Source organism: Podarcis liolepis (genome assembly GCF_965112155.1).
Source record: "Podarcis liolepis genome assembly, chromosome: 12".
Taxonomy (NCBI): Eukaryota; Metazoa; Chordata; class Lepidosauria; order Squamata; family Lacertidae; genus Podarcis; species Podarcis liolepis.
In genome coordinates this window covers 22157673-22172146 of record NC_139563.1, presented here as the reverse complement: position 1 = coordinate 22172146, position 14474 = coordinate 22157673, and the positions used below count along the sequence as shown (strand labels likewise).

The 14474-nt window shown below is 40.3% G+C and overlaps 1 protein-coding gene across 9 annotated transcripts in view; it reads right to left on the bottom strand.

Annotated features, from left to right (window-relative positions):
- Positions 1-14474, bottom strand: part of ARHGAP21 (Rho GTPase activating protein 21) — a 113595-nt gene that overhangs the window by 9185 nt on the left and 89936 nt on the right. For all 9 annotated transcript variants that reach the window (XM_083467350.1, XM_083467352.1, XM_083467353.1 and 6 more), the window contains 10 exons: positions 9121-9276; positions 8915-9014; positions 8777-8813; positions 7426-7551; positions 5970-6254; positions 3130-3194; positions 2895-3043; positions 1102-1235; positions 811-966; positions 645-723 (listed from right to left, as the gene is read on the bottom strand). In XM_083467350.1, coding sequence (XP_083323476.1) covers positions 645-723; positions 811-966; positions 1102-1235; positions 2895-3043; positions 3130-3194; positions 5970-6254; positions 7426-7551; positions 8777-8813; positions 8915-9014; positions 9121-9276 — 1287 coding nt within the window. The remainder of the gene's footprint in view (positions 1-644; positions 724-810; positions 967-1101; positions 1236-2894; positions 3044-3129; positions 3195-5969; positions 6255-7425; positions 7552-8776; positions 8814-8914; positions 9015-9120; positions 9277-14474) is intronic.

Sequence of the window (14474 nt, the reverse complement as noted above, 5' to 3'; positions counted from 1 at the left end):
TGTCTTGTGACCAGCCCACCCAAATACAACTCAACAACCATGAATGGAACCTCACAGGGGCTCACGAAAGCTCCTGCTTATAAAGCCAAACCTCTGACACCCTACAACATATGACTGGTGGAGTTGGGCCACAATTTGTGCAGGTCGGTCCAAAGACAGCCACCTTATACCACAGTTACATCTAACTTAGCACTGCCTACTCTGACTGGCAGCAGCTCTTCAGGATTCTCAGGCAGAGGAAAGACTTTCCCATCGCCTTCTACCTGCTCCTTTTTGCTGCAGGTGTCAGGAATGACCCTGGGACCTTTTGCATCCAAAGCTGAGTTATTGATCCCATTCCCTGTCTTAAATCCCTTCTAGAAGCTGGTAAATGAAGGTGGTTGGGGTTAAGGAACACTGAAATGAATGAGAGCAAAGTTTAATGACTGAATTTATGCCTTGGGATAAGCAGAAATGGAAGGAAGAAAATAGTTCATCAAGCATCTAGACTATATATTCAGTAGTGTAACAGGCAGAAGGACTGGGAGTAAACTAGACACTCTTTAGAAATTATCACAACAGTTATTTGGTTTAATCTACCATAAGGAATTTACAACACGGCTTTTATTTTTAAAAGGCCATTTTGATTGGAAGAGAAAACTCACCATTAGTGAAGAGGGGTTCTGGAAGCTTTCTGAAGAAGGATTTCAGTAAACTACTTATGACATTCAAGTCTCTCCATTTCTAAGAATTGAGAAACAAGAGCATTCTTGTTAGCCTATAGTTAAGTGAAAACTTTATAGAGGCAGAAATACACATGGCATCACTCACATCATCTTGAACGTCAATGTCAGTCATCCCTTTGTTGAGCTCCTCTTGCATGCTTGAGATAGCAGCATTATTCCCAGGAACCCTATAAATACCAGTATACTCAAGGCCTCTTTCTTCAACAAGTTTGCAGCATATATCAACTATTAGTGGAATATACTGAAAAATCAGAGAGAGAGAGAGAGAGAGAGAGAGAGAGAGAGAGAGAGATTTACTACTTCTTCCCCATAATGTTTTGTGAACACAAGACACATTTTCAAAGCAAAATGTAAATGCGTGATTTTTAACTCAGACCTTGTTGCTCTGAGCAGGGGGGCAGTCATCTAGCCTGACCCCAAAAGTCCCAGCAGCAGATGGCTTCTTCTCAAAGGTTTTTCTCATGATACTGGGAATGTTTCGCCATGTACCTTTCGGTGGGCTCGTCTCACCTTTTTCGTAAAGGGACAAAAGCAACACAGAAAACAGATTTTTTTAAAAAAAATTATTCCATGATCTAATTGAAGGTGACTCCAAATAAGTTCTTTCTTGGTAGAACTATCAGAATAAGCAGCAAGACCATATACACAGGAAAGCTACACAGATCCAGCAACCACCACAAACATTATCGTTATGTGTTACCTGTATTTTCTTACTGACAACCCACTTCTGGCTTCCAAACCACCTCCCAACACTTCCCAATTAATAACAAGAAGCAAGTTTCCAACACATCAAGAAATTCATTTGGAAGTAGCCCTCCCCAAAGAATATTCAGAAACAGCTTCCATTACTTCACCAACCAGTTAAATACATTATACCATCAAATACAATTACTTGAGAAAATCTTTGTGAAAAAGATTAGGGGGGAAATGACCTTGGACTAAAGCAAATGAATACTTCTGACCATCTTCTGTGATGTCATGGTCCTTGTGTAAAAAGCACACCTACACTTTGGAATGGTCTAGTTTTGTTGAATATATTTCAATGGTAACTATCTAAAGTTGAATGCACATGTAGAAAAACAGCTTTGATCCATGCTGGTTACATATGCTCATCAATTTTTAAAACTTTACCTGCTGATTTGAGGGAATGCAGAAAACCTTCAATAGTAATTAAGGGTAATTGATCTTATTATTGTAAAATTTATTCAATACTTTCACTGCCAGAACTCACATACATACACAGCACTTGAGAACTGACATATTACATTTTATGTAAATGAGGAAAGGGAGCGATTAATTTTAAAAATCATAATGGCAGCAAAGTCTTCTATTAACAAGGTCTGCAACAATACTTGACTGCAGTGAATAACAAAGCTATTTTTTTTCAACAACAAGAGTGCTAAAGCTTCTTCATTATTCTATAGCAAAACCCAAATCCCCCAACAAAGAAAGTGACTGAGAAAAATAAAATATAACAACACTATTGAGGGTGAAGGGATACACAATAAAGTATATTTTTAAGAAGACTGAAACCAACAATTCTAAACCGTTTGTGAAACTAAAAGATTCCTGAAATTAAACATGCATTGTTTTTTTGTACTGTGCTATCCAGCGCATCAGGTTGTTCACCTAACCAAGATACAGCACTTCAGGTCTGAAGTTTCCCTATTACTGGTGAGCAAGAAAAGTTTGCAGCACAGGAGGGGCTTCCTTATTATTGGCTATATGGAAGGAGTGCCTTGGATACTCGTGTTTTAAGAGTCCATGAAACTCCTACAAGCGCCCAATGACTAAAAGTCATTTCCTATGTGTTACCATCCTCTTTCTTCTGGTGTTAATCTGGAAGAGCTGAAACTAGTAATGATATTGATATACATTAACCTTTAGCACAATTTCAGAATTGCTGCTCACTGGAAGGACAAATTGTGAAGCTGAGGCTCCAATACTTTGGCCACCTCATGAGAAGAGAAGACTCCTTGGAAAAGACCCTGATGTTGGGAAAGATGGAGGGCACAAGGGGACGACAGAGGACGAGATGGTTGGACAGTGTTCTCGAAGCTACCAGCATGAGTTTGACCAAACGGCGGGAGGCAGTGGAAGACAGGAGTGCCTGGCGTGCTCTGATCCATGGGGTCACAAAGAGTCAGACACGACTAAACAACAACAAACCTTTAGCAAGGCATTTCCTTTCCGATTCTTCCTTGGGAGAATGAGGACTCTGAGTTCTTTGCTCAGTTTTAGAACCAAGAAGTGTCTGCCTTATACTCAGGGTCTGACGAGGTGTTTTGGGAGATGGCTCAGTTTTGCCGCTCGAAGCACTGAAAAAATAAAATTATATTATTCATAAGCAGAGGGCCAATATTTCAGATCAAATGAGCTATTAGACTGCAACATGGCTGCTTACCTCATCATTGTGTTGTATTCTTTAATTCTCCCCCTAATTAGGTCCCTGCTTGTGACCCCTGCATTCTGTAAAATGAATTGAGAAATATTGCTCAGACCATGCTTTAAACAACTGAGATTATCTAGCCACATTCAGGAGACAGTAAACCATAAGAAAGACAAAGTAGTATAACTATAAGCTCAGATATGTGCAAGCTTCATGTACCCCCCCCACCCCCTTCCTGCAAGCAAGGAAGCACACCAGGAACCTTAGCTGACCATTGCTACATCCAAACCCAGAAACTACAGTTATTGGCTTCCAAAGAAACTATGATAGATAACCATGGTTTAAACCTGACTTCTGAATTCTGGCTTGTTTCGTTCATTAAGCCAGGATTTGGTCATGCATATATAGTCGATGTATGTAACACATTAAAAAAGGAAAAAGAACAGCGGGCAGGGAAGACACAGGAAGGGCAGAATTCAGTGTATAAGATGCTGTGCGTCTTAAACCAGGGTGCCCCCCAGATGCTGTGAACTATAACACCTATCACCTCAGCTAGTGTTGCGAATGGGAGTTGCAGTCCACAACATGGAGGGCACCAGGTTGGCTACCCCTGCCTTGAGCATGGACTGCTATTACACACTGAATTGCAGACATAGCTGAAAACATCTGAAAGAAAGTAGAAGTAATTTTACAAGCCAAAGCACTGAGGACAAAAATCTGTAAACAGTATACCCTTATCCTGAATTGCATTTATCTTCAATTAACTTTATGTGACTAATGGTTCTTAAAAATCACAACTAACTGCACACTTATCTGCCTACCAATCTACACAGGCATTGCAACAGCTGTGGAAAACAGCAACACCTTCTCGTCATGTTCTTATGACAAATCCTCTCCGGGAACAATCATAGTATTCCAAGAAACAGAGTAGCTCGAAAACTATGACTAATACCTGTGTAAAAGATCACCAACTATTCATATTCACATCTGCCCGTGTGTGTGTGTGTGTGTGTGTGTGTGTGTGTGTGTGTGTGTGTATCTTAAGTGCACTATTCTTATAAATCTATTCCACATCAAACACGTTATCTGCAGATTCACATTCAATGCAGTCCACTTTTACAAGACACTCTTCCTGGCTGCTATTAACAACTGATAGTGTCAGAAGTAGCCTCAATGTCCATGAGTAATGGATGCACAACAGTGCAATCCTATACAAGTCTACTCAGAAGTAAAGCCTGGTTAAGTTTAATGGGAATTACTTCCAGGTAAATGTACTAAGATTGCTAGTCCGAAAGGAGTTATGTTAGGACTCTGCACCCTGATCTCTGCTACAATTTTAAAATATTTAAACCTCAGTATTGGATGGGATTTTCAGCTGTGCAGAAGGTGTGGGTGATAGCCAATTAAATTTGGGTTTCATAGCAACAGGGTACTTCATATGGAACATTACATCATTAAATGGAAATTCAGACCATCTATGATTTAATCATTCACCATTAGAAGTTACATACACCGAAAATGATTAATAAGAACAGGAAGGAAAAACACTAATTAGCAAAAATTCATAAAAAACTGCAATCTATATATACATATCTTGGAGTAAGTATCACTGAATTCAGTGGGACTTACTTCTGAGTAGATATTCATAGACTTGCACTGTAAAAGCAGTTTAGGTACAACCGAAAAAGCAGTGTTAATTAACAGTTAGCTAAGCTTCAGTAAAAGTAACTGAGCCTACTTTTTAACCAATCTAAAGAAGTTAAATAATTTTAACCACTTCCCTTGGCAAATTATGTTGTTGTTAAAGAGGTCAAACAAAACAGTTTACTAGAGCTTATTTATTTATATCCCACCTTTCCTCAAAGGATTTCAAGGTGGAGGAATACATCATACACTCTCCATATTATCCTTACAACAACTTTGTGAGGCAAGGTAGGCTGAGAGGTGTTGACTGGTCCAGAGCTTCTTGGCCGAGTTAGGAACCACACAGCACAACTCTATGCAATTTTACTCAAAAGTAAGTCTCATTGTGTTTACTTCCTGGTAAATGTGCACAGAACTTCTCCCTTAAGACAGCTATCTTACTTGAATAATGTGCAAATTTTCAGTAGTAGTTAAAAAAGAAAGTTCAATAGTTTTCTCTACTTTCTCTTTCAAAATATTCTAATTAAGACTCTGACACTTATCTGTAAGTTAAGGACAAGGAACATGTGGAGCTCCATATATCAATGGACTCCATCAGCCCCAGACAGCATTGTCAACAGACAGCAATGCCAATGATGTAGCCCAACAAACATCCAAATGGACACAGATCTCCATCCCCGTACCCCTATTTCTCTTACTGACTGATTCAATTTTTCCCCCTTGGTATTTTTATACTGAGTTTACAGTGTGTTAACACATAATTATTTAAATAATAGGACTGTTCTCCATAGGGGGTTAAAATACTAGCAGACTAACAATGATTATTAAAATAATAATCATTGTTAGTCTACCTACTAACCACTAATAAAACTAGTTCAGCTGCTTTTCATAATGCAGTTGTAATTGTGAACCACCCTGGGATCTCCAGATGAAAGGCGGTATATAAATCTAAAAAGTAATAAATAATAATATATTCAATTCAGCTACATGCAAAACAGTTGGGCTACTGCCCATCATTGAAAGGGAAAGTGCATAGCATTAAGATGAAGAAACCTATGCATGCTGTCAAACTTTAATTATACTTCAGTAAACACCAGCTTCTTTCAGTTCAGTAGAATGTCACCATATTCATTGGGACTAGTTCTGTACCCTTTGACAAAGTATATAACAGACAACAGAGGGGAGAAATAAAGACTTAACAAGCACACCACCTCATCATTTAAGTTGCCATTTTCTTGTATAGCCTTAATCCATGCTAACATGTCATCTCTGTCTTCAGCCTGAAACAGGTATTCGCAATCTGACGTCGTGAGTCGAAATACATGCTTCCTTTTTGTATCGCTGTACGAAATGTCTATCAAACAAGCATTGATGCTGATGGGCTGCACCTCCTCAGAGGACAGAGTTTGATCTTTTTTGTCCTTGTACAAGTATAAAGAGCAACCTTTCAGGACTACATGCATCTGCTTCCACGGCCGGATGCTCCCACTAACTCTCTGGAAAATATGAACCAGCATTATTATTGAATAAAGTAAAATGGACAGACAAGATGCTTTACAGAAACAACAACAACGAGTCCTTAGTCTGAAGAACTTTAGGTCCAAATTCAACAGCAGGAGAGAAAAGAGAGGGAGAAGCAACCTCTGACTAGCCTCCTAGGCATTAACTTTTGAAAAGCTATTCTGAAACAAATGACTATGATGTTACACAGCAGTGATTCTCAAACTTCCTACCCCCCGACCACTTGAAAATTGGGTCTTGGCGAACCACTTAATGATTTTTCTGCCCCTTTAGAAATTGTAGTGTGCTGCAACAGGTGCTGTAGGAATTTAATCATATTTTTAATGGTTCTTTTATTTCTTATACTGTAATTTATTGGATTGCAATTCAAATGTCATAGAACTTTAAGGTAATACAATAAAATATACTATAAGAATTTAAAAACCATTAAAATGTGAATAAAAATCAATATGATTATTTAATGTTGACATGTGGTGGACCACCTGAATGAAACTCACAGACCACTGGTGGTCCACAGACCAAAGTTTGGGTACCCCCGTTGTACAGAATACTGTAACGTGCAAAAATAAGTAAGTAGACTTTTATGCAACCACACTATTTTCTGACAGATTCACTGACTGGCTGCTGCTAAAATACTTCCCTAGCCAAACATGACAGTTTCTTTGCAGAGTGCAAAAAATACAAGAAGTACTTTTACTGACACCACTTCCATACATTTCATTTTCGGGCTTAATCACTTTCTGGCTAATTCAGTACTGCTGGCAGCCTGGAGAATCAGCAATTTGTTCTTACTATGGAGCACAGAGAACCTGACATGCAAAAGGATTCCCCTAATTTCATTAATGTTCCCTAGGTTCACTCTAATTGCCAGGGAAACAGAACACTGCAGCAAGTGTATCAAGTCTGCATGCTTCAATCATATTTGGAAATACAGTCTCAAATACATCCTGATAGATGCTGGGAATGTTTCAAGAGCTGTTGAAAGAAAAGCAAACAAGTATCTAGCCCTCTCAGCTTGCAATGAAAAACCTGCAAACACGAGTAGTTTCCAGTAAAAAAATATATATATACGGACAAGAAGGCATCTAAATAATTAGCTACACAATTTGTATTTACTATTAGCTGTATGTTAGGAGGAAGCAGTACCTTTCCCTTCTCTGTGCCTAGCTGTCGAAAATGAAGGCATCCTTCCTTGGAGACATCACCGATGACCTCTGAAGAAGAAGCTTTTCTGGACCCTGAGTTTTCTGAAGATGTTTGGCTATCTGGGGCCTAAAGAAAACACCATACTGAATCAACTTTGTAATTAAAGAAACATGGTATGATCAACCACCTCTTTACTCACTTGGAACAATACCTCTTCTTTCTTTTTGGGGCAGGAAGGTGGATGCAAGGAGAAAGCAGGGACAGGTAGCTAACATCAGCTGCACAGTACAATTATTCAGCAGCTTGTTGCTGCTAGTCTCTGCATGCCCCCATTTTGCCTGTCTTCAGGAGGGACAGATGGGGACAAAGCATAACCAGTCACTGGAGAGCCTCACTGTGTCCCTAGACCAGGGCTCAGCAAACTTTTTCAGTAGAGGGCCGGTCCACTGTCCCTCAGACCTTGTGGGGGGCTGGACTATACTTTTTGCGGAGGGGAATGATGCAAGAGCACCACGAGCCCCAGTGGCTGCTTACCTGCGTCTTGTGAGCGGCAGGGGCTGGCGGTGGTGGCGGGATGCTGAGCAGTGCGCGAAAGGGCTCCAGAGAGGGGCTGCTTAAAATGGCAGCCACTCAAGCGCTGCTGCTGCTGGCACCAACAAAGCCCAGCCCCCTTCCTCCTCTAGGCAGGGCGGGGAGAAGCCAGGAGGAGGGAGGGAGGAGGCGCCAGTACCACTGGCGCTGCTGTGTGAGGGAGAGGGAAAGAACGTGTGCGCTGGTGATCCACGTGATGATTCCCGGACTGCGGGCCAGATCCAGAAGGCAATTGGGCCTGATCCGGCCCACAGACATTAGTTTGCCTACCTATGCCCTAGCCTAGACCAATCCTAGCTCACTTGTATCATACATATAGGTGGCTGCAGTTCTTAAGCCGGCTGCACACATGATTTTGGATACTGTGAACCACTTATCATCCAGCTATATAGGAACATATTAAATTGCTTTATACTTAGGTCAGAATATTTATTCATCTGGTACATCTGTCTACAGCACTCCAGAGTTACAGGAAGACAAAAGAGTTTTCCATCAACTACCACCTGATCCTTATAACTTGCAACAACGGTGATGAAACCTAGATACTTTATGCATGCAATGCACTGGCTCTGCCCCCAAGAGAAGGTCTCTGCAAGGTATCAGTATCCAAAAATTCAATGTACTAAAGCAATTCCATTAATAAAGCCTATATCCTCACATACTTTTGTTCACCATAATGTTTAAACATGCAGCACCACCATCACTGGGTACTCTTATTTTCACAGCTGATAACAATTATCTTGAATAAAGAGTTACTGACCTTAATTCCCTTTAAGCTAGATACATGCTTTATGGACCTATAGATGGAGAGTAGATATTAGTGTCAACATATCTGAATGCACACTTGGATATAGCATATATTCACAGATGCACTTAGATATTTTCATTCAGGGCTTACATTTTTCCTTCTCGATAGTCATCCAGCCCTTCATCATAAGATTTGGACCTTTCACTTTTTGCAGGGAACTGACCATCCAGAACACTAGTCCTGATAGATTCTGCAGTCAAAACAAGTGCATATCCATTTATTTAAAAAACAAATAAACACGACCATCACATTTCATCAATGGATTAGCTAAAGAAGCCTTGACAGCTGTGACTTACCATGGTCATGGGATAGTTGGCGCCGAAAAGGGACAAGAGAGGTAGGGCTAGGAGGAACTGTAGCAATGGTGGGAGCGCGTGAGGCAGATGCTGAAATAACAGCAGAAGCCGGAATGTGGGCGATATCATGGTCAGTACTGGGACTAGCTGGCTCATCTACAAGGCAATACACAGCGAATTACTAAATCTTAAAAAGTGTCAATTAATTGGCCCAACCTGGGATAATTAGGTGTGGTATGGTGCCCCTGTGCCCTTACTAGACACACCAACACAACACCTCTGTGGCACAGACATTCCAATGCCATTCCAGAAGAGATAGGAGAAAAATGATTAAAAATAGTTTGCTGCACTTTTGAAGAGGGGAACAAAATCAAATTAATTAAATAATACATACAATCTAATTCACATTATTAATGAGATAATTGAATGAAAAGAAAGATAAGATTGTTACTTTTACAACAGCTGGGGAAAAGAAGAAATGTTAAACTGAACAAAAAATGTACTATTGCAGTGTTCAGTTTCTTCATGAAATACATTTTTCACAAGATTGTATATAAATCTAACTACATACACATTTGTCAATAAAACAAATCTTTTTTTAAAAAAAATCTATCAAGTGTCTGACTGCTGTCATTTAAGCGAGACTTCAATTAAAATAAATGGAAATAAGCAAAACAAGCTACTTGAAAGTTACACATAAATAATCAAAACACACATTATAATTAATCTCTAGGCAAAGAAGGGAAATTTTTGTTATTTTCACAGAAAGCCTATGCCACTAGCACATAGGCACTAGCACACCCAATGATCCTGTTACAATAATCAGTTCAGATTCACAGTGCAAGTTCTAGTATGTCAAAAGTTGCTACTGCTACATACCAATTATCACTTCCAGTAATTGCTGATATAAGTTATCACAATCTGTACATATCCAGCACCTCGTAGTTTCTAGTGCCACAAGAGTCATCCTGCAACAGTCAAGAAAGCCTAAAAATCTTGAGATTCCCAGATTTGCAAAGATGCAGACCAGGCACGTATTCTAGAAGATAATTTTAAGCCTGATCTATGAAATTCTAGAAATAACAGGATAAGCAGTTTTCCTAAACTTTCAATGTACAGGACAAAACTGTACAGCAATCCAGAGCATGTTGCACTCTGATCATTAATATGTATTGATTCTAGGTGCTATGCATTTTAATACGCTGTGCTTCTGAAAGGCCCATTGAAATATGCAAGCCTTCACAAACAGAGGTTTATTCTTTTCTTTGAATGAACACATCAGCACGTACTGCATTGTGTTTTCAAAGCGTAATTGATGGCTCTGCTTTAAGGAGGCAGTGCCTGTAGCATCCAAGTTTGGTAGTACATGCACATACAAGCACACAGACTTCTTCAAAATAATAATGACAACAACATTTTCAAGAATAGAAGGACTTAGCTAATTCTCTGACATCTCCCCCTTTAAAACACTGAGACATTGCAGCAAGAGCTTATAGATGGGAGCAAGGCGTGACAATCCAGACTAAACACACATAAACACTTCACAGCTAAATATGAATATTCTTCCTAATGATTAGAAAACTAGACACTTTAAAAGAAGCTGAATAATTAGCTTGCATTCATACAACTGTCACTTATTAACAATGATTTTATTTCCGAATAATTCTTAAAAGCAGGTCTTGAAAACAAGATGCATTGTAGCATACATCCGTACTAATCCTACTACTCCTACTGAAGAAGAAGAAGAAGAAGAAGAAGAAGAAGAAGAAGAAGAAGAAGAAGAAGAAGAAGAAGCTGCTGCTGCTGCTTATCTCGTTGTCCCAGCCACTCTGGGCAGCTCCCAACAAAGTATTAAAAACACAAGTAAACATAAATTATAAACTTCCCTATACAGGGCTGCCTTCACATGTCTTCCAAAAGTCAAATAGTTGTTTATTTCCTTGACATCTGATAATAATAATAATTTTATTATTATCCAAGTAAGCACATTCTCCTCATTAGCTGCTCTTTTTAAAAAAAGCTTTTGGAAGAGCTGTATTTGCAGTTGTTTAGGTGCCTCAGACTCCAACCAGAGTAAAAACCATTTCCTCTCGTACCCAAGAATTAAGGTAATGTGTGTTTTACGAAACAACATGATTTCCCAGAGTACTGTACATGACATTTATCCTACAAAAAAGAGCTTGTGAATCCCTGAAGAATTTGGAGCGGTTATGTCAAGCTTGAATAAATGTCATGCTATAAAATATCAAGCATTCATTTTACACTGAGCCAACTTCCTATAAACAACTTCAATGCATTTTTTCACATGCTGTTACTAGTCAGACAATTGTAAAATCACACACATACAACCTCTCCCCTCTACTTTTTAATAGGAAGGAAAAGATTAACAGTGTTCACAAAATCATCCATTTGCACTGTCAGGCAGGACAGCATATGGTGCAGTCAGCTGATAGGCACAATCTTGACAGAAAACACTGCCCATTTGTTCAGGATGTACATAGCACGACTCCTGCAAAGAGCTTCACTGTGGCCAGTCTGTAAGGTAGTGTGAAGGATGTGAAGTCACAATAGAGGAATTGAAATCAGAATACAGTTTAGAAAGATAAGTATGCTTCTGTTATTTTCATGGAATCCTCAAAACTTCCTAATAGTAAAAATGAGAAATTTGCCTAGGCATAGTCTTCTAATTGAATCACACTAAATTTTGCTTGATGTATCTTAATGCAGTAAAATAGGATGCCAGAATCAATTTCGCTTTGGTACTTGAGTAATATTTCAGTAAGCTACACCATACACAGAGGCAAACAGCTATTTCAGACGGTCTGCAGCGATATCAACAAAGGAAAGGCACAAACATCAAAAACAAACTTTCATATATTGTGGAGTAATAATCTTTCATACTACTGTCTTCAGTTTAACATCCATTCATAGCTAAGCCTCGACTCTGCAGAGCACCAAATGCCAATGTGAACTTCCTGCCAGATATGTGTTTTAGAGTTCAACATTATGGCCAGGATCCAAAGAACTGTGCAACTAGTTCTGAACACCCAAGGGCCTTTGATCTGCAGGTTCATGAATAGCAGCCATTCATACAGTATTGACAAACCATTCATGTCACTTTAAGGAGTTTTCAAAGTAGTTCGCAATATGGCACAGAATCCTGCTATTTGAAAGGGGAGGGGGTGTCAGAATTTTTGAGCCCTATGAGCCCAGACTATATAATTTTGAACATGAAGACATTGCTACAACCTCTGAATACAGAATCATGGAATCGTAGAGTTTGAAGGGATCCCAAGGGTCATCTAGTCCAACCCCCAGCAATGCAGGAATCTCAACTAAATCATACATGACAGATGACCATCCTCGGCTTAAAAACCTCCCAAGGTGCAAGCATCAGTCAGAGGTAATGTAAGAAATGGCCATAAGGTGGTTGTTCCTGTTATCATTATTGTTGTATCTCCTTTCATGTGAGCCTCAAGACAAAGACTCTCCTCCCCGAAGGGGAGGGGAGGGGTTGTGGTCGGGGCTCGAGCTCCGGCTAGCAGGGGGCGTGGCCCCCTGCTGTCCACTCACCTGGCTGGCGCTCACGCCCCCTCGGTGGCCATCCAACCGGGGGCCACGGTGGGGGCGTGTTCAGCAGCATTTTGCTGCAGCGCCAGCCTTCCCCCGGCCTCATTCTTCCTCCTTCGCCCCTCGCGAGCCTTTAGCTCGGGTGGCGGTTAGGCATTGGAATAATGTGTTGCGCTGTGTGGAAGTGCTAGGTGTGGCCATCGCCTATGCCTTCAATTTTTAGGGGTATTCCGTTAAAGGAATCTGGGGGTCGTGTATTCCGTCCGATGCCTGCTTGGCGGGAGGCCTTGGCACGACCCTCGGTGACAGCAGGGGTGAGCCTATAGTCGGATTGGCATCGACAGGCTCCACCTACTGGTGAAGAACCCACTTATTTCGATCCAATGCCTAAGCCAATACCTTTTCAAATGCTGTAACCAATAAAGTTGTGGCCTTTTCCTAGCCCATTAACCTTATATCACGTGTCCTTGTGTCTTCATTTCACTTCACCGGGGTCGGGTCCTCGAACCACAATTTACAAGCATGCAAAAAAAGGCTTAAAAACAACACAAGTAAACATGCTGGAAAAACTTAACAAAACAGAAAGGTCTTCAACTGTTTCTGCAAAGTACAAATAATGGGCGCCTGATGTATATCAGAGGAATAAGTGTTCCACAAAACGGGGGCAGCCATACTGAAAGTCCTGCTCCAAGTTGCTTGTGCAGTGACTTCTGGTATTTTGGGTACTTCACAGTGATACTCTGCTGCAGAATACAGTAACCTAATGTAAGTGGTATGGCAGTCTCTTAAGTAACTTGGTCTCAAGTTGTATAGGGTCTTATATGTTAGTACCAAAACCTGGAACTTGGCCCAATAGCAGGCAGGCAATGCAAAGCCGGCAAATCATGTGTTATGGGCTGATGACTGTCTGCTACCATAGGCAGCCTGTCCATCACACTCAGTATTAGATGCAGCCTCAAGGGTAGCCCCACAAAGAGCACACTGCATTAATCCAACCTTGAGGTTACCAATGCATGGACGATTGTGATTCAGTGTTACAATCAAGCGCAAAGTCTAATAATACCACTGGCATCTTACAGTTCATTCAGGAGGAATTTAATATAGATAAATGAATGAAACCTGGTTCAGCAATATGAGATATTTTTTTATCTCACACCGGAGAGACACTCCGTTGTCACCCGAGACAGATGGAAGCTAACAGCCAACAATAACAACAGCAGGCCCAATCAATACGTGTTTACTTGGAAGTCAGTTTAACTGAACTGAATGGGAATCACTCCAAAGTAAGTCTGTTCAGAAATGCAACCTTATATTCATTATTAAACATCACAGAAATGTGAATGATTCATGGGAATTAGTTTACACTCAAACTTTGAACATTTGTTTTATTATTATTGAACCCTTTTTAATACAATGGTGCCTTGCAAGACGAAAAGAATCCGTTCCGTGATTCTCTTCGTCTAGCGATTTTTTCGTCTTGCAAAGCAAGCCCATTGACGGATTAGCGGATTAACGCTATCGGATCAGCCGATAAGCGGCTTAGCGGCTTAGAAAAAAGGGGGGAAGGGAAAAAAACCAGCAGGAACTCGCAAGACATTGTCGTCTTGCGAAGCAAGCCCATAGGAAATTCGTTTTGCGAAACAACTCCAAAACGGAAAACTCTTTCGTCTAGCGAGTTTTCCGTCTTGCGAGGCATTCGTCTTGCGGGGCACCACTGTATAGCAGGATCATATTGTATTTGAAAATATTCTTGCTGAAAACGCAAGAAGCAAAGTCTGTATCAA